Source organism: Abramis brama, assembly GCF_963993115.1.
Source record: "Abramis brama genome assembly, chromosome: 19".
Lineage (NCBI taxonomy): Eukaryota > Metazoa > Chordata > Actinopteri > Cypriniformes > Leuciscidae > Abramis > Abramis brama.
This window is the reverse complement of record NC_139981.1, coordinates 33,779,913-33,800,534: the sequence shown is the minus strand read 5'-3', so window position 1 is coordinate 33,800,534 and position 20,622 is coordinate 33,779,913. Positions and strand designations below refer to the sequence as shown.

The 20,622-nt window shown below is 40.0% G+C and overlaps 1 protein-coding gene across 4 annotated transcripts in view; it reads left to right on the top strand.

Annotated features, from left to right (window-relative positions):
* Positions 1 to 20,622, top strand: part of LOC311069980 (neurexin-1a-like) — a 121,031-nt gene that overhangs the window by 10,381 nt on the left and 90,028 nt on the right. For all 4 annotated transcript variants that reach the window (XM_084093613.1, XM_084093612.1, XM_084093611.1 and 1 more), the window contains exon 2: positions 9,906 to 9,935. In XM_084093613.1, coding sequence (XP_083949739.1) covers positions 9,906 to 9,935 — 30 coding nt within the window. The remainder of the gene's footprint in view (positions 1 to 9,905; positions 9,936 to 20,622) is intronic.

The following is a 20,622-nucleotide window of genomic DNA, read 5'->3' as shown; positions in this document are numbered from 1 at the left end:
TCAGACTATTGTCAATCCCTCACAAACTACATTTCCCATAACTCACTGCCCGGACTCATCCCTGATTGCATCCACCTGTGTCTCATTATCTTGTTAGTCTCAGCCTATTTAAACAATGTACACTCATTCATTCCCTGCAAAGTCTTGTATGTCTCACTGCATTTCTGAGTGTGTTTGTATCCTGTTTCTCCCGTCTCTCTTGATTCTCTGCCTGTCCCCACGGATTTCTCTCTTTTCCTCAGCCCTTATCTGTTATTGTTTGGATTGATTGTTTGTTTGTGTATGACCCTTGCCTGGATTTGGATTACGATTGTGGATAGGCCTAACCCTTTAAATAAATACTGCATTTGGATCCTCAACCTTCGTGTCTCTGAGCAGTTCGTGACAATTAAGCAACAGAAAATATACCAGCATTTTTACATCAAAGATTAATCCATTAGATTTTATTGCTGTTTCTCACCTCAAAATAATATTTCTCAGGTGGAAGAAATGACTAATATATTTGTATTTTAATTAATAAATGTTATAAAGAGGTGTTGATCATCACCTATACAAGTTAAATTATGCATCAGATAATGTTAACATATGCACTCTTTAATGTTAAGAGAGTAGTATATGTGTAAATTAACATTAACAAAGATGAATCAATGCTGTATAGACATCTTTTTATCTAATGCATAATGTAGTGTTAATGAAAACAGCCTAATTGTAAGTTTTACCTTTAATGAACATCATAAAACAGTTTGAAGTAGCAGTTCCAGAATATGATTTTAATTCTCGTTCAGGCCGAGAATAGCACAGCACTGTAAAAGTTATCATGGTGTATAACAGTGAAGTCTAACTGGTTTAGATTACATATAACAGTTGTGTTTCAAAAAGATGCTCAGGCTTAGTTTTTTTTTAGATGAGTAATATGTGGTAATACATGCAATTTTGATCCTCCTCTGTATTTTTCTGGGAATGCTGTCATATGATTATTACATTTTCATCTGCCTGCTGTTAGTCATTTCTCTGCCATTGGAGATGGCTTTGCAAGCATTTTATTAAACAAAAATATTCATAATGAAATATCAGATGAAAACATTCATTACATAGTTGCCTACAATCAGTTGAGCAGCGTAAAATACATTGTCTTAAAAGAAGAAATTGGATGAAAAAAGGATGCAAAAAAATAATAAAAAATAATAATACTCAAGTGTGACTACCACTTTAAACAATAAAAAAATGGAAAGGACAATTCTCCGGGGGTGAAGCCACAGCACTCCCTGCCAAACACCATAAATATATGGGGCATTTCTCAATACCAAGTACACAAAGTTCGGACTTGCAAAGTTCGACTCAGGAGAAAGAACTAGCCTTCCCCAGTAATTCTGCAAATGGATCGCTCTGCCTACGCTGGTTATGTGTTTGTTAATTTTAGGCAACAATAAAACGAAATACAGTGGTGTGAAAAAGTGGTGCCCCCTTGGTAAATATGATCAAATATGGCTGTAAAAAATAAATATGCATTTTTAATTCTTTTGATATTTTATTTAAAAAATGTGCAGAAATAGGTTGCAAAAAGTATTTAATAAAAATTTGTCAAACAATTGTTCCCAACGTGTTTTGGAGAGAAACATTTATTTCATAATGTGATTTTCCCCCCACTTTCAATTATTTTACTTCAATGAAAGGTTAGATTTTTGCACATTTTTTAAATAAAATATCAAAAGGATTAAAAATGCAGATTTATTTTTTACAGCCATATTTGATCATATTTACCAAGGGGGCAAACACTTTTTCACACCACTGTAATTAATAATTATATCAATGATGTTTTTTTCCTCAATGAATGAGTAACAGGGTTGTATTAACCTTGATACAAAAATACCCGAAATGCCATGAAATTTTGTTCATTTGCAAGAACTGTTCAAATGTCATACATTTGTCCAAATGTCACTAGAATGAATCAGATTTTCCAGCTCTAAATGAAAATAGAAAGCCACGAATATCTTTGTTTACCTCATGTGATATAGTACATGAAACACAAATGTGACAATAAAACATTTTTGATGTGCCTACCATTGCAGAAGCAAACCAAGCGATTGACAAAATGTCCTGTCTCATGTCAGATTTACATGGAAAATAACCTTTTTTTTTGCTTGTTGCCTTATCACGTCATGTTGTTATGTATCCTCCTGGGACCCAAGAATAGACTTTTGTCCACTGTAATGGACATTATATTTTAGTGAATTTCTCTGACATCATACATGTCACATGACACAACCTGGGTGTCCTGTAAAGAGCATATTCAGGACTTTTCAGAGATACGAAATGTTTGGAGGTTTCACCATGAAAACAACTTCTCCTTGGTCTTTAAAAATGTCTGAAATTAATTTAGTGATCAAATGTAGCATTCTTATGGAAATATGATAATATATTGTAATTATAATTTAAATTGGACTACTTTTCAGATTGTATTTCATAAAACAACATCTCAGGAAAATGTTAAGGGGTTTCAAAAATAAAATAAAAATTCTGTTACAGAACAGGGCATTGATTTCATACGTGTCCACTGTAGAGGACACCAGGACTTAAATCATGTTTATCAGGCATTTTGTGAGACACAACAAGTGAATATGGAAATAAATTATACATCAATATTCCTATGAAATATTAGATATTATTATTCAAATGTTGCCAATTATTACTCCAATTATTACACTTCTTTTTTCATTAAATGTTGCTCCAAGAACACATTAAGGTGCAAATTAGATACAGTTTATAGATACATTGCATTGAATGGGAATATTAATTTATGGACATTTTACCCACATATTGCATAAAGTAAAATGGTGTATCAATTCATTCCGTTATTTCTTTCATAACATAGTTGAGAATAATCTTTATACAAATTTTGGTTGAAAAAATCCTGAAACCCCCAAATTTATTGGTGATTGAAAGAAAAATCCCATTGTTTTTGCCTATACATATAATTTCATGTCATTTTATTTTTTAAACAACTTAGTCCTGGCGTCCACTACAGAGGACATAGCATAACGTATGAATAAAATATTATTTTTCAAAAATGTTTTTTTACCATTTGTTTATTGTGCTCTAAACAATGTGATGACATGGAAAAAAACTAAATTCAAAAAACTTTTTTTTTCTGGGTCCCAGGAGGGTATAACAGTATCTGTTCTTCAAAGCATTTGGTTCAAATTATATGAAATAATACTGGGATTATGTTTGCTTTTCATGTTGTGAAAATCTGAGGTGTTATTTTACTTAACAACACATAATAAAGTTAGATCAATAGCTACATCTTTCACCATAAATCAGTGAGCTGATGAATTGAACCGCATGTCTGTTTATCTCTGCTGTATCTAGTGTATATATATAAAGCTCAGAATGCTGCTTATTATTTGAAATTCGAACTCCATTAAATGATTTAAAAAGCTTTTTTCATTACTTTGATCAGACGGAAGGATTACAGGATTTAGGCCTCTGTCTCCATCTCTCTCACACACAAATCACTTTGATTTGCTAAAATAATTACTCTGATGCACTGATCTGTGCCGTAATTCTAGATATCAAACATCACATTATGGACAACTTTTACTCAACATCTATTTTTCGGATTAATTTTATGCATCAATGATTTATATATTTTTTTATCTTTTTCTCTATGCTGCGGAAATGTTATTTAATATGATGTTATTCATTTAAATGAATTTAGTCCAGGGCAACTGTACTGGCACAGCTATTTCTGCATCATAGCAGAGTACATTTTCAATTTCAAAAACAATGTAATAATTTATTGATAACAAATCATTATTCTTCCACCAAACAATGTAGTTCTTTAGCAACATTTGGAAGAATTAACTCCAGCATCCCTGCGGAGGATCCTACAGAGGATAGGATGGATGGATGGATGGATATGCGTTGCCATAAATTCCAATATAGAAGTCTTAAATGAGCAAATACCTGAACTTCCATGCGGTTCATGGAGAAATGTTTGGCCTGATCCTTATAGTCAATAGCTATAGCGTTTCCATCCACCTATTTTTATGTGCATTTTGGGATATCGCATTAAAAAAAAGGATGGAAATGCACATAAAAGTCTAAAAATGTGCATAAAAAACGCATTCACTCTATTGAGTTGGATAAACGTTTTATCCGATAAAAAAACATGCGCATAAACTACGATGGAAACATATTTACTGAATAGTTCCTCGATGTTGATGGGACGGCATAACTGGACTAAACAGTGGACCAATCTCATTGCACAGAATCTGAGACTACGTCTACATTAATCCAGATAAACAAGCGATGTCACACGTTTTTTAGGCTGAAACATTTTTTGTCACATACTGCAAACATCTCCTCACTATCTGCTAGTAGAGCCCTGCATTTCAGCCCGAGCCCGACGGGCCCCGACTTTTTTACGCCCCTAGGGCCGGGCTTCGGGCCAATTTTCACGTCATAGTTCACATGCGGGCCGGGCCTCCTCGAATTATCCTTCTTTTTATATTTTTAGACATTAATAAAAAAAAATATGAGAAGTTGACGTCGACGATAGAAAAACAAACATAGAAAGACATTTAATAACCTCATAACTTTCATAATCTTATAATTACACTGACATATGATTGACATGACAGTCGCACGCACGCACGCACACACACACACAGAAGGTTTCCCGTCAGCGGAACCAACGATTCACCTCGTGCAAATAATGGAGAATATTAAGAGAAAAATCGCAAGTGATAGAAGAGAGGACTGGGTTAAAATCTTCCACTGTGGATGCTATTCTTTTTCTCCACGATGCTCTATAAGAGACTGTTCTAACTTTTCGTTTGATTGGACTTTATTTTCGTTTAACTGTTGGAAACTACTGGAAAAAAGAATGGCCATGTTCTGTGGTGCATTTTTGAGGTAAGATAACCTGCAAGTTTGTTTTTGATTTATTTAATTTAATTTGTTTAGATTGACTATTGCTCATTTCGTTTGCGAGCGCTGTTGCGAGCAGCCTGAGCCTGCCTCAGTATTTAAAAAAAAATTACTCACTGTGGATTAATAAATAAACATTAAACTAACTGTCTGTGTGATATGCTTGAAGTGTTTTATATCTATGGATTTTATTGTAGCTAAGTAAAGTATTAGCGTTGATTTGAGAGGCTAAATTGATCAAACATGTTTTACTCGCTGTTGGCTCGGCTTGCTTGGCCGTCATTTTCTTTTTTAAATGCTTCAAACATTTGTCTAAATTAGCTTAATAAAGAAATGAAATGAAAAGAAAAGAAACATAACTAACAAAACAGACATATTTTAATGGCAGTCTGCCGCTGTGAAAAAAAAAAAAAAAAAAAAAACGGGCTCGGGTCGGACTCGGGCTGATAATTCTGATGAGCTGTCGGACACGGGTCGGGCTAGGGCCTGAGCGTCTCGGGCCAGGGCCGGGCTCGGGCCTAGATTTGAGGCCCGTGCAGGGCTCTATCCGCTAGCTGCCTGTCCCCTGAACACACTGTAAAGAAACGCGGTCTCTATAGACGGCCCAGGCTCCACAAACAGCAACAAAAACAAACTGGCCCAGCCTGGACCACGAAACATAACAGTGTTCCAGCCAATAACCGACAAGAATGATTTGGGGGTGAGGGGCCAGTGCGCATGCACATGAAGGGGGGTGTGGGGGGTGGAGGAGAGAGAAGCATGAAGAGGAAAGTCAGCTAGAGGAGAGATGTCCTAGACAACGACTAATGTTAGAATTATATTCTCTTGAATTTTGATATGACCGACACACAACGTTCCGATCAACAAATAGCAAAGAAGAGGGAAAAGGATAAGGAACGCGCAAAGTCCCGAATTTACATCGGAAAAGTTTCTGTTTTAGGAAGCACGGAAGGGAGGAGGGAGGGTCGAGCTAGCCTCCATTTTGTTTGACAATACTTCGAACGTCAACAAGAAGTAACGTCACCCAACATCGCTTAGAGCACCTTTAATATCTATCGGTTTTAAATACCTCAGTTTTCACAGTCCACACTACAACGCGAAAACGCCTTTTTCTAATTTATCCACTTGGGAAAAAGTGTTTTCAAAAAGCTCAGTTTTCACTGGACAAAAACGGCGTCTCAGTGTGGACAGAAGGCCAAACATATAACGAAAACGTATTAGTGTGAACAAGGCCTGAAATACTGTTTTGGTTGATCTGAAATGCCTGAGCAAAGTCTGTCGTCAAAGTGGTTCAGTATAATAACCCCCCAGAACAGCACGCATCCGCCTCCGAAAGCAAGATAACTTTATGGCGTTTTGTCTGCATGCTCTGAGGCGCGAGCAATTTATATACAAAATTATTATATACAGTGGCTTCTCCTACTGCAGCAACTTCCATTTTTGTTAGTGATATTTAGCGCCAGTGTGATGACTGGTGCTAAGATGACGCCATCACTACCGCCATAACGGCAGCATGTGAAGTCTTTAGAAACGGTTAATGGGCTTATGTTTCTTTACATTTGTTATTTATGGTTTTGTGTTTCTGTTGACTATGGTGCAGTGCATATAGGTGCACATATCAGCGGTCATCACAACGTTGTGATGTCACAAGAGGCTGTATCCTGGAGGGGCGCTACATTCCCCTGAGATGGCTGCAACCACGAACAGTTATGGCTCCATCTGCTGGTGGAGTCGGGAACTCCACCCCTCAATACACGACATTCCCGCACACCTGAGACTGATCAGGGTCTGATGAGCTGAAGGTTTTTTTAAGGGTTAGAGACACAGTTAGTGTCAGTGTGGGGTTTGGGAGACAAGCTTCAGGTTGTGCTCTCTGCGGAGGACCAGACCGCTCCAGTATCGTTTCCACGAGGAATACTGAAGGCTGGAGATACTTACCGTTGGAAATACTTACCAGACATTTGAAGGACTTACTGCTGGATTGGCCACGGGCTGCAGCACCGATTGAAGTAAGGTTGAAAAAGACTGTTTACTTACCTGAGGGAATCGGGATTATGATTTCACCATCAGAAGAGGCATCGTTTAAGTTTTGACTGTTGAAGATCAACCTGATCCTTAGTTACACTTTTGAATTTGGAACGCTGTTTCTGTTAATTCCCAAGAACTTTAATAAAATCCTTGTTTATATTTGAACTTTGTGTCCTCGAACTACTCGAACTGTCCCGCTGAGAGCTGTGTAGCCTCTCATGACACCACAACGTGTTATGTCTACGGTAGTTTCCCTTTGGTGTATTTTTCCCATTAACCACACAAAGACAAGTTGTAGTTATGCATTTTTGTTATTTCAAATCTGTATTTATCCTCACATTGCAAACAGTTACCCCACATGCTGTCTCACCATATGCTGTTCCTGTGACTCCTCAAAGGAGGGGGCGGGACCACAGCTTCCCTTTTTCTTGTGTTGGGTTAAACCATTTCTATTAATAGGGAAGGGAACTTAACCCTTGGCGATGTAGGCATGGAGAAATGTCTTATGGTGTTTACGTTCAGTTTAAGTTGCCGAATGAGTTTATTTAATTTATTTTTGGAAGTTAAATGGTTAAATGGTCATATGTTTAGGCTACAAAGGTTTTTGGTATTGATGCCCCCAGCAGTTGGTACGGTCTTGGTTGTAATGAGCCTGTCCTAGGCTATATAAGCCAGTCTAAACTGAACCTTGGGAAGGAAAGATGGGGTCATATTGCTAAATGTATCCATGTAGAATTTGCTGCCTGTAGCAATTTGTTTTCTTTGGTTGTTGATACATCAAAGTTTGCACTGAGTTATGGGGTTGTGCCGATGGACGATATCATCGTCCATTGTGATGGCTGACCGACATCGCCTCTTGTCTTTTTTGTATGTCTTACACTGTACATTTAACTTAAAATATTTAATTTTGTACAAGAAAACAGCCCTTATTAATGAATTATTAGTAGCCTATTGTAGTGTCTCAGGAAATCTTGCTCATTGTCACATAGCTCTTCTGTGGCTACTGAAGCGGCAGTTTAAGATAAGCCCAGACTTCAGCGAACGTCAAATAACTTTTGTCTGGTTAATACTTTTAAAGACAATTTGCCTTGGCCATAATGTCAAATCAAATGAAAGAATGAAGGTGATTCTGATAACACATTTATTAAAACACAGAAGAACAACAAATCAGGAACAAGAAAATGGGAACAACACTCAGACCGAAACTCGGGATTTCCATTTCACTTATAATTAGCAGCACAATTAACTTTTTGTCATGCAAAGCATAGGCTACAAAATAAATTGTTATTGAAATATTGTAAAGTGGTCATATGCTACATGAATGAACGTTTAAAAAACAATATGCAAAATCAAAATTGAAAAGCTCTGTAACAGATTGCGAAAAGTGCATAAAGAAGTCTTAATATCTTTCACCATAGACCATGTTTAAATTTCAGTGTTTCTGGCCAACATATTCACTTTCTCTGGTTTTAATAGGCTGCGGATTGTAACTACACTACCCGCTGTGCTGAAGACCTGCTCTGATGGATTACTAGTAGCACATATACACAGATATTTCCGTGCTAATCTTGCCATGAACGGAAACCTTTTTTCATTCGTTTTCCACCAAGTCAGTGCGTCCTCTTCCCCATCGATGGCCATTTCCTGCAGGTACATGGTCATTTCTGACTCGACCTTTTGCTCATCAGTGAGCGCCGTGGCTGCTCTTTTTCCAAGAAGGCTGCCCAAAGACCACATTTTTTTCTTAGGCGCGGTGGCGGTGGCGGCGCCGGCATCTGGTTCCTCTCCCTCTTCTCCAGCATGTGAGGGACCTGGTGTTGGACTTGGCAGTGACAGAGCAATCTCTATCACAATCTCTTCCATCATTTCAGATTTTGTGAAATGAAGTTTGGGAGGTTTCATATGGTCCCCTCGGTACCTGGGGTCAAGCGGTGTTGCTTTACGCATCATTCTCTGGATGGTGTCATCACCATATCTGCCTTCCATCTGCTCCAGGATGACACGCTTCAGGTCGGCTGTCAGTTTGGAATCATCATCTGGGCAGCAGTGAGGACACCGTTACGTAGTTTTCTCCTGAGAGAATGTCTGTGAAGTCCGCTACTGGCTTTTTTAGTTTTTAAGTAGAAAAAAATATTTATGTAAACAGATATAGTAAAATAAAAAGTGCTTACCATTTTCACTACTGGGTTTTCGTTTTAAAACGCATAACTTTTAAAACGGTTACACCTGGCGTCCACAGTACTTTAGTTTTCAGTAGTTTTCAATCCTCGAAAACGAAGACTTTTGGAAACATTTCAGACCCCGTTTTAGTTTAAAAACTCCAGGGTTGCGTTTCAATGTAGACTTTTGAAGACGAAGGTGTGGCTGCCAACATTCACTCCCTGGTTGGGTCTTCTGGATCACTGTGTATCCTTCCCTGATTTTTCAAGCCCCTATCACATGACCATTACGGTACCAGAACATGACAATAACAAACCAGCCTCGACGACCGTGTAAAGAATAACATGGAGACGAAACTGCAAGCTTTGCCGACTTTGTTGTTCTTTTTTTGCTGTCCCTGAGATCTTTTTAAAACACTGTTAAATTGAAAGCGCACTAGTGTGGACATAGCCTTTAAATATTCTTTATAAATGTGCGAGTTGCTATGGTGCCATAAACAGCCCATACTTAGATGAATTAAATGTATGACTAGTTAGAAGTAATTCTTCCTATTATTATTGCAAAAAAAGTGCATTGTGTGCGCATATTGCTCTTGCCCACAATTTTACGCCAAATTCTTGCCCACTATAGCGCTCATCCTCGAGTGGCTTATTTCTTAGTATAAAACTGTGTCTCGTGTTTAATTCATGCATTATCTCAATCACATCCTCAAGCATCATGATGACTCAGTCTCAGTTTACTCCTGGCCAAATGCTTTGCTGACTTTGCTCTTGTTTTCCTTTAAGGTCTGGCACACCTCATGATGGGCGACCAAGGTAGGGCCTCTGTTTCTTTTCCACATTTGTCTACCTTAGTCCTGTCCTGTCTTTTCCCCTCAGTACCTTCAGCTACTTAATGAATTAATTGGAGGGGTGGTCACGGGAGTTCTTCATGTTTTGGTCATAAAAATGTTGACAGATTGTTGTTGTGTGCCGGTAGCAAACATGGGTTTCATTTTAGATGAACAAAAATATGCCAACAATCATTAGCTGAAACAGGCATGTTTCTTTTCCATAAGGGGCAAATATCTTTTGAGGTTGGAATATTCATAGAAATAGCTGTACACTATAGAGTGCAACAGTAAAAACGCCATTCATGTTCTCCATAGGGAAATTGATTTTTAACTACAACTTGTTATAAACCCTTAAAGACAGCCATACTGTGAGCTACGAGGATGTCAATCAATAGTATTTGCTTGTGTTGAAGCTGTAAGCCTGCATTATTTCAACTTAGTTTTAAAATAATTGATAACAGTGGAATTCATTATGAAAAACTACATTGCCCATGATGCTGTACAGAAAATTCCAGCAATTAGCTACGTTCACACTGTCAGTTTTTAGGATTGACAACTGCATTTACTGACAGGTGTGAGTCTCAATGTCCTGTTCACACAGCAACTCACAGTAGCGTCTCGAATACTGTCTGTATGAACGTGCAACGGGAGTCAAGCCCGTATTTTTAACATTTGTGTTTAGTTCTGTTTAGTTTCAATGTGTTTAAGTTTGGTTTTCCATGTTTCCGTTTGCCTGTGTTCCTAGTTAGTCTCCATAGTTGTTAATTTAATTTACGCACCTGTTCTGTTATATGTTGATTACTCACCCGTGTATTTTAGCCCTCAGTTCCCAGTCAGTCAGTCACGTTCAACGTTACGTCGGACTGACGTCATGGGGTCTCGCCTGGGAGCACAATCACCTCCAAAGTGGTAATGGAACGAGCCAATTAATATATTGTCCAGTGAGATTTGCATGCCGAGTCACACCTACCCGGACATACGGGTATAAATAGGACTGGCATTACTCACTTCATTCATATTTTGCTTCGGAGCTGAGCAGTTGTGACAGCGATCGCTCATTCCATTCACCTTTTAAAGAAGAGTAAATTTCTACAAAGAACAAAGAGCAATTTTAATTACTATTTTGCCTGCAGCTCGTTGTGGGATCTCTCTTCCGGTGAGAAGGCGCATTTCAGCGGCGTCTGCATCCAGCTTGCTGTGCACACAGTGCAGCATTCGTCCCTGGGTGTTTCGGCTAAAAGAGCAAGCGTGAGCAGTCAGCGTCTTTTTCAAGATGTATTTCTGGATGCGGTCCTGACTTCATCTGACGGGCATGATCGCTGTCTCTCATGCTTGGGTAAACAGCATGCTGAGAGAGCATTCGGGAATGGTGCATGTTCTCACTGCAAGAGCATGTCCATGTTGGCATTGCAGTCGTGACCCGCCATCTCCAATGGCCTCCTCTACGCGCCATTTATATCCTGGGCGAGCTCAGTCGGAGACTCCATCCCTATAAGGTCCAGCTGATTTGGAGCCTATTCGGGGACACACAGGTAGACCTGTTTGCCTCCCTGGAGTCTGCCCACTGCCAGTTGTTCTATTCCCTGACCGACGGGACCCTCGGCACGGATACGCTGGCACACAGCAGGCCTCTGGGCCTACACAAATATGCGTTTCCCCCAGTGAGCCTTTTCGCACAGACACTGTGCAAGGTCGTGGAGGACGAGGAGCAGGTCTTGTTAGTTGCGTCGTACTGGCCCAACTAGGCCTGGTTCCCAGAACTGATGCGCCTCACAACAGCCCCTCCCTGGCCCATTTCTCTGAGGAAGGACCTGCTTTCTCAGGGACGGGGCACCATATGGCACCTGCGTCCAGACCTCTGGAACCTCCATGTGTGGTCTCTGGACGGCAAGCAGAGGACTTTAGTGATCTACCTCCAGCGGTAGTTGGACACTTTCACTTCAGCTAGAGCCCCCTCTATGAGGCGCGCTTATGCTTTGAAGTGGAGACCTATAATAATAAGTAATACCGGTCCTGTTCATACCTGTATGTTCGGGTGGGTGTGACTCGGCATGCAAATCTCACTTGCCAATGTTCTACTTGGAGGTGATTGGGCTCCCAGGCGAGACCCCATGACGTGAGTCTGATGTAACGTCACTGTTCCCTCCGTCAGGGAACGGGGGTTACATTAGTAACCTTGACGTTTCCTTAAATACTCCTGGAACCAGCGCTGCTGAAAAACTGGATGGGCACTAATGCACTTATACATTATTTTGACACTGGAAAAGACCAATCTTTTATTCAGTTCATTTACTTTTCATATTCTTTTGAGTATTTGTGTGTATCATGTCCGAATCAACATTCTCTGTTTAGCTGTGAACACGACTGTGAACAGTAAGTGCATCATTACATCATTACTCAAACTGTTAATGTTTGTAGGCTCTTTACTAACATTATTTAACAACAAAAGAGTATTTAATAGGGTCTGTAAGAGCCATATGTTATTTGTTTCTTATGTAGAGGTGGAATACATAATTGTGTGTTGATTAAGCATAACAATAAGTAAATAATTTAATATGTATTATATTTCATATTGATGATGATGTCATTTCCGGCAATGACCATTCGTTTTTTTGTGTGATGCAATATTGGAGCGATACAGTTTTTTGACTGTGTAACATTTTTTCCAGTTAATTTTGTTATTAAACTTTACCTAAAATAAGTTACTGGCCTACAGGATGTTATTCAAGTTCAAATCACACTCACACATGAAGAAGAAGCAAGATGAGAATTTAGCTGGATTGCTATCACAGGGGCTTTTGCTGGACATCTGTTTTCTTTAGCATTTGAATATGCTTTGTAAGCTGTGTATGTCATATGTTTGCATTGTTTTTATGTTTTTGTTTTTATTTTCCTCTTTTATATTTTCTGTACAGCACTTTGGTTCCACTTGTGGTGTTGAAAGTGCTCTATAAATAAAGTTGAGTTGAGTTGAGTTGAGTTGAGTTGACATTGTTGTAAAGTCAACATTTATGTGCATAAGAAAGAATATATTTTCCAGAAATCTTTGGAAAAAAATTCTGAATCCATCTCCAATTTAATGGCAGTAGGTTCTGCACAAACAAAACACAAAACATTTAAAACATACCTTAATTTGCTATCTTGGCCACTCTTAACAAGCAGTTCAGTGAGGAGCTTCCGTTTATTCTTCATAGAGATTTTTTTTTTTTGCAATAACATATTAAAGATAGAACTATCCTTGTTCTCGAAGGTTGTTAAAAGGTAACGTGTCTGTATAGCAGCCATTAGAAAGTCTGATTTAAATGTTGTGAAAATTAGTACAATACCCACAATCCTAATTATCGTTACCAAGGACATGGGAATGACTGCAAACATACAGCACTGTGGTAAGAGTGGTGGACTTCACCTAAAGATCCAAATTGATCATGTATTGGGTGCAACACATGCTTCCTATTGTTTAAAAACAGTTCAGTAACCCAATGTGGAAGCTAAAATTGATGCTATGCTTTATATTTTCTAAAATGTCTCATTACTGTACTGTTGTGTGCTTGTGTAATGGATGATGGATGAAAATCATGTTACACTGGAAAAAGTGTTATGAAATGTAGGGAAAGCAAATTTTTTTATGTTGCTTGGTGTCAGAGCCAATAGCCTCATTAGTCTAGGTCCTGGGTAAGATTTGTATGCACTTAATTTGGACTATTATACACTAATATGACCCCATTGAACAACGTGGGATGTGTGCCAAAATCTCTACCCGGGATGAAAGTCCTGAAAATGACCACAACCTGTGACACTATTATCACACTACAGGTGAATGGGACTTTTTCTTCCCTTTATAGATATACTCATACATTTCTACCAGTTTAGTCTTCATATACCAGCTACCCGACAGGGACACCCATTCTTGTGTGCACACTTGCCACACGAGCAAGGATCTGGCAAACCTTCAGGTTTTAAGATTACAATCTCAGGGACTAATAAACTGCTCTTTCTTACAAAACCATAAGCATCTGCATTTAAGATCGAGGTGGCATCTGTAAATGGTGCTTGGACCCGAAGCTGCTGTTGATAATAGGCTCTTTGTATATGTTTTCTTGCATTAGTTGAGGTGCAAGTGGTCCTCTCAAAGTCCATCTTAAGGGCATTACTATCGAACGCAGCAATGCGCAGGTCGTCAAATGTCTCCATGTCCGTTGATGGTTTGAGACATTTGACCAAGAATGTTTCCACCATTTGTACTGCACTCTCTGTTAGCTGTGGACAGTTGAAATTGAGAATCAGAGAAGAGTTGTCTGGTTTGCGGACAGTGTTCAGAGCTGCAAGTTTGGTTGATATTTTGCTGGTTGTATCGCACCTAGTCAGCGCATGTAGTGCTGGGAGACACAGTGTGAGCTCGTCTCCCAGCGCTATGCAGATATCATGAAGTGGTAATATTGATCTTTTCACTCCTGAGTTGCGGATGAGCCAGAGCTCTTGGAGGCCAAGATTTCTCCAATTGACTGTTATGTGGTATAATAGGCACACAAAGACATCTGTGTCACCTGATGACAGTGTCAGTGATGTAGATCCTGTACGGTGACTTAAAATGTCCTGCATCCGGTCATCAGCTTCCTCGTGTGTGCAGTTGAGCCGAGGGAATGGAGTAGCACTCGCAGCTGACACAATCCAGGCCTGTGGTGATATACCAAGGTATAGTGGTTTGGTGCCTTTGTAACTGGTGGTCAGCCACTCAACATATAATGCCTGAAAAGCAGTTTTGCTAATGGAAGATGACCAAAAGTTCTCTAATACCACTGGAACATATTGGTTTGGTGATATCACATCAAGGACAACCATGTTTTTTTATTTTCCTCTTCTCTCCCTCTCTCCATGTTTGATGCCGTCCTCTCTGTAAGTGTTGAAAACGATATGGATCTCATCACAGTTGCCTCCAGCTTTGGTGACCATAAATGTCAAAGCAATAGCTAAGTCGTGAAATGTCTTGATGGGTGGATCAAGTTTCTTTAAGGAGACCTTTCTCACCAATGCCATGAAGTCGATAATGATGGCGTGTGTTTGCGGGTGGGTATCTGGACCTTTTTTATCTATTTGTGGACACAACTTCAGCAGCTTAGTCCCAAGTTGTGATTTGGCCCCCTTCCTCAAGTAACCGTCTTTGTCAACCAAGAAGAATGCAGAGTTGGTGATCTCATGCTGGAGTAGCTCCTCAACTGTGAACTGTAACTGGCAATTCCTGTATGTTGCTTAATAGGTTGACTGTTTTTTAGCCATTTTCTTTATATCAAATCAGAATGCTTACTCTTCTATGACCTTATAATCATGGTCATTGTGAAGACTGTGATCACCTCAGAAAATCTGTAGCTTCAAGGGTTTATATGTAGGCATATTTATTGTTTTATTCTGTTGTTTTGTATTTCTCACTTTAAGTTAACATTCCAATGATAATAGCAAGGTTGGATATGAAATGTCTGTATATAGGGATGGCCCGATACCGATACTGGCATCGGGGGTCGGTCTGATACTGTCCTCATATACTCGTACTCATAAAAATTTGCCGATACCACGTACATTTTGTGAAACGAAACTGGCCGCCGCGAGTGCTTTGTCGAGGTGAACTGAGGCACAGACGCGCGAGCTGGTCGAGCACATCCCTTTAAACTAGGGTGACCATATTCCAGGTCATGTCCGGCCGGGATTTCGAGATCGCCCAAAATATCCGCGCTTCGGCTTTTGCTTTCTCGTCGCCATTCATTTTGTTTACATGTACACCTTTTGATTCAGTAGTACTGAATTAATTCCGATTGGTTAATCTGAATGTAGTGTTTACATGAACGCTAAACAAGTGATCGGTTGATGTGCGTGTAAGCATTGCTAAGAAAATTCCTGTGTTTTCGTCTCGATCGGGATCCGTGTGAATCAGAATGCATGACCTGCAAAGCTGGCACGTACGTGTCAGTGTCAAATAACGTAATAATGTAAACATAATGAATGGTGACTGTAGAAAGCAAAAGACGAATCCCGAGCATTTTGGGCGATCTCGAAATCCTGGCCAGATATGTCCGGGTAAAACAGGACGTATGGTCACCCTATTTAAACAGACAACAGTGGAAAGTTTGTTCAGTCGGATGTCAATGGCAAAGAAAATAAAACGAGGCGTGTAGCTTCGAGAGAGAGAGAGAGAGAGCGCGAGCACTTATGTTGAATGCTCTTGATTGCTGATCGTTCACTCAGCACATGTTATTTGGATGAAAACTAAATCGTATATGTAAGTAAAGTAAAACATGAACTGTTACCTGATTTAAGTATAACGAGTGGTTCCCTACAATATTTCAGGACGTGTGCAGGTCAAGAAGTTCCATGAACGCAAACATCCAAAGCGCGCGCCTCACAAACCAGCGTCTCAGCGCGCGAATACTGAATTATTGTCTTTCACGTCTTGCGCTTGTACGGACGAATTCACACAAAATTATGTAAAAACGCCCGTCTTGGCGAGTATCCTATAGTAAACAAAGTCGGTTATATCTCAAATGAACGTAGCCATGTTCAAATGCGGTCCGTGCGTTCGGTCTTAAAGGGGCAGCAGTTTGATAAACCTGCTTCTGTGTTTTAATGTTAATCAAACAAAGGACAAAGAAATACTCACTGCTCTTGACTGAATAGGCTACCCTTTTCAACTTTACAAAAATATCCATCTATATATAATTTATACAGTAATGAATATGCTTTTTTCACATTTGATTACTTTATTCAAATTTCTGTACCTGTTCGATCCACCTGAAAAACTCAAAAAACACTGTTTATTTCATTTGTAGTCTTTCTTTGTTCTATTGTTTTTATTTGTCCTATTTGTAATTCGATTGTTTGTTCTTATTTTGTTACTGACTGCTTACTTGTTTTAAATTCACATTAATTAGGCTGGTAGTTTTTGTTGTAGTATCAAAATTGGATCAAATAATTGATATTTCACTGGTTTTGACAAACATCTGAACCGCTGACCCGATCCTCAGCACTGAGCCCTGCTGGAGCTGCTCTAAATATGTGCTGTGCTATTAAATGAAAGATAGAGCAATAGAATGAACAGTGACAGTAACAGAAGCTCATACAATGCATTTTAGCAGGCTTAATTAAGCATGAAAATAACTGAAAGAAATATATATTTGATGGACAAATTAAGCCAACTAATATGATTTATATTATTTTGGTTTATCTACTAATACATTTAAAAATTACAAATGCAGTGAAAATTCAGGTATCGGTTACGGTATCGGTATTGGCGAGTACCAAAAATGAAAGTATCGGTATCGGACTCGTTCTGCAAAAAGTGGTATCAGGACATCCCTATCTGTATATTAATCAAATGCTTGTTTTCTTTCTTTTAAAAAAGTCTCTTGTTTGTGTACAATTGTATTTATAATTTTCCATTCAATACAGCACAAAACGGGACATCCCCCCCACACACACCACATCCACGCTGAACATCTACAGAAACACAATTAAAAATATCAAACCAGAATTCTTACACTTACACTACATGGTCATTGTGAACATTGTGATCAACTCAGAAAATCTGTAGCTTCAAGAGTAATATGTACGCATATGTAATGAGATATTGCCTAATTTGCATATTTTATTTTATTTTTAAGACAAAGTGTAATACAAAAAGTATTTCTCTTAATATGAAGACTAAACTAGTAGAAATGTATGAGGATATCTATAAAGGGAAGAAAAAGTCCCATTCAGTGATAATAGTGTCACAGGTTGTGGTCATTTTCAGGACTTTTGTCCCGGGTAGAGATTTTGGCACACATCCCACGTTGTTCAATGGGGTCATATTAGTCTATAATAGTTGAGATATTCTCCACTAAATGAAGTGCATACAAATCTTACCCAGGACCTCTACTACATGGGCAGCGCTCCAACAGGTAGCGTGATTGTGCTTTGGGTCACTCGAAGTTCCGAGTTCAAGAAGACCCGAGTTTGAGTCTTGGCTCGCGGACCTTTCCCAATCTCGTCCCCCTCTCTCTCCCACTTAGCTTCCTGTCTACTCTGTACTATCTTATCAGAATAAAGGCAAAAGCACCAAAAATATATATATTTTTAAAGAATGTTGTGTTGCAAAGTTCCAAAGTTTAAAACAGCATTATCAAATCTTGAAGTTGTAGGATTGATTTAGTTTGAAACAGGGTTGTACAATAACAGGCTTTGTCATTTATGAATGTTATTCCTTTTATTTGTTGAAAAAAGAAAAAAAGAAAAGAAAAAAAACAGCTCAGAGATCCTATGAATGAATCCATCTGTAAAAGGTTCAAAGATAGCAATGACGAAGAAGTTGGGGTGGCGAGTTATCCAAGTTTTTTATGAACACAAAATAAACACAGAAAATAAACTCAGTCAGGGACTCTGCCTACTCTTGTACATCAAAAAATGAACAGTCCAACAGTGTAGCACAGGTCTCTTTCTCTCTCCCATCCCGTGTGTGTGGGCTGCTTAAATCTGTCTCTCCACCAATCACTAGGAATAGAGACAGGGTTTAAGACGGGTGTTAGCCATCATTCACTTGACCTCATCCCCGCTCGTCTCCGCACTCATTCACCCACTGCAGACTTAGCATAATTACACCCCCCTCGCCACATACCCCCACTGCCCCACTGTTCCTCATTTCTAGAGAGAAAGTTGGCTACAGCCATCTGCGCCCCCAGCCTGTGGACTGTAAAGCTAAATACCAACAGCTGATCTGCCCGTTGGCATCTTTCATGCAGTGGAGCCACTGGAGGGCTGTGTGGTCCGAACAGAGAGTGAATTCCCGTCCCAGGAGGTAATAACGGAGGGTGAGGACGGCCCAACGAATGGCCAAACACCTCATTTAAATGGTATCTAGTCTCTCTGTTTGAGAGCTTTTGACTTAGATACAGCACTGGCTGCTCCTCTCCTCCGACCACCTGGGACAGGACTGCACCCAGCCCCCTGTCCAACACGTCTATCTGTAACAAAAAGGGGAAATCAAAGTTAGGAGAGTGTAAGACCGGCCTGCCGCACAAGGCAGCCTTTACTTTGGTTAAGGCCTGTTGGCATAGCTCCGTCCACTAGACTAGATCTGGTGCTTCCTTTTTAGTGAGATCAGTCAGCAGGCTGACGAGCTCAGAATAGTTAGTAATAAACCTCCTATAATACCCCGTCGGCCCCAGTAACTGTTTGGTCTTGGGACTAAGGCAGGCTGCAATCGCAGCAGTCTTGTCATTTTGGGGACGCAGCTGCCCATGTGCCAAGTGAAAACCCCAGATTCATTATCTCCACACGCCCAATTGCACACTTCCGCCGGTTCGCCTTCAGGCCAGCCACCCTCAGCGAACTCAGGACAGCACATAGATGTTTCAGGATACGCGGCATACACACTATGTGGCTGGAGGATTTTGTCCATAAGACGCTGAAAAGTAGCGGGAGCCCCGAACAACCCGAACGGAATAGTAATAAATTGGTGTAATCCGAATGGCATAGTGAAGCCTGTTTGTCTTTGGATAATGGTGATATGGGTATCTGCCAATATCCTTTTGTTAAATCCAGTGTTGAAAAAAGCAAGCCGAACCTAACTGATCAAGCAGCTCATCAACCTAGGGCATTTGATAAGCTTCAAATTTCGATACAGCATTCACTCGTCTATAATCAACACAAAAACGGACAGACACATCCGTTTTGGGTACCAAAACTATCTGGCTCGCCCTGTCACTATGCGATTCTTCTATTACGCCCAACTCTAGCATGGCCTTTAAATCATCCTGTACTACTTTTTTCTTGTGTTCAGGTAAATGATAGGGAAGGCTGTGCGCTATTTCCCCGAGGATTGTTTCAACATGGTGCTGTATGAGGTCCGTGCGACTGGGCAGGTGTGAAAACACATCTGCAAAATCTGCTTGCAACTTGGCTAAATCAGTGAGCTGCAGCGGCGAGAGGTGTCTCCCCCCGGGACCAGAGCGAGTAGTTTAATTTTGACAGCTGCTTCTGGTCCGAGATCTTCCTCTGCCAAAACGGCCGCTGCTAACTCAACCGATGTCACCTCATTCCAGCATTTTAAAAGATTGAGATGATAAATTTGACATGAATTGCCCCTGTCCATTCGTCTTACCTCATAATCGAGATCCCCAACTCGCCGTTGTAACCGCAAAATGTCCTTGGCACTTTGCGAGTAATTTAGAACTAGACATTGGTAGTAATACTAGCACTTTTTACGAAAGTGCCCACGCACAAAATTTACGTTTTCGCATACCCCTATTGTGCAGCCTACTTTGTCTGTCCTGTGCCTGAGGCAAATTCTCCATAGAGAGCTGCCCCAATGTATGGAATTAAGCTTGGAGGTCCATGACATACTGAATTTCACTACGGCTGTGTGAAGGCAGTCACGACATGCCGCACACAACCGGCTGACGTTTTTTTCAATACCCAGCCAAAAAAATCTGACCATGAGACGTGTCTTTGCTTCCCCAAAGTGGCCTGCCATGGGACTACAATGAGCCGCCTGGAAAGGTATTTCCAACGACTTTTTGGCACTAATGACTGGGTTGTATCTTCCTTTGTCTGGGTGTCTTGGGCCACCACATACAACCTGTCTTTTATAATAGGAAAATGGGGATAGGAGAGCGGCTGATCCCGGTCATATGCGTTTATGAGTGTTT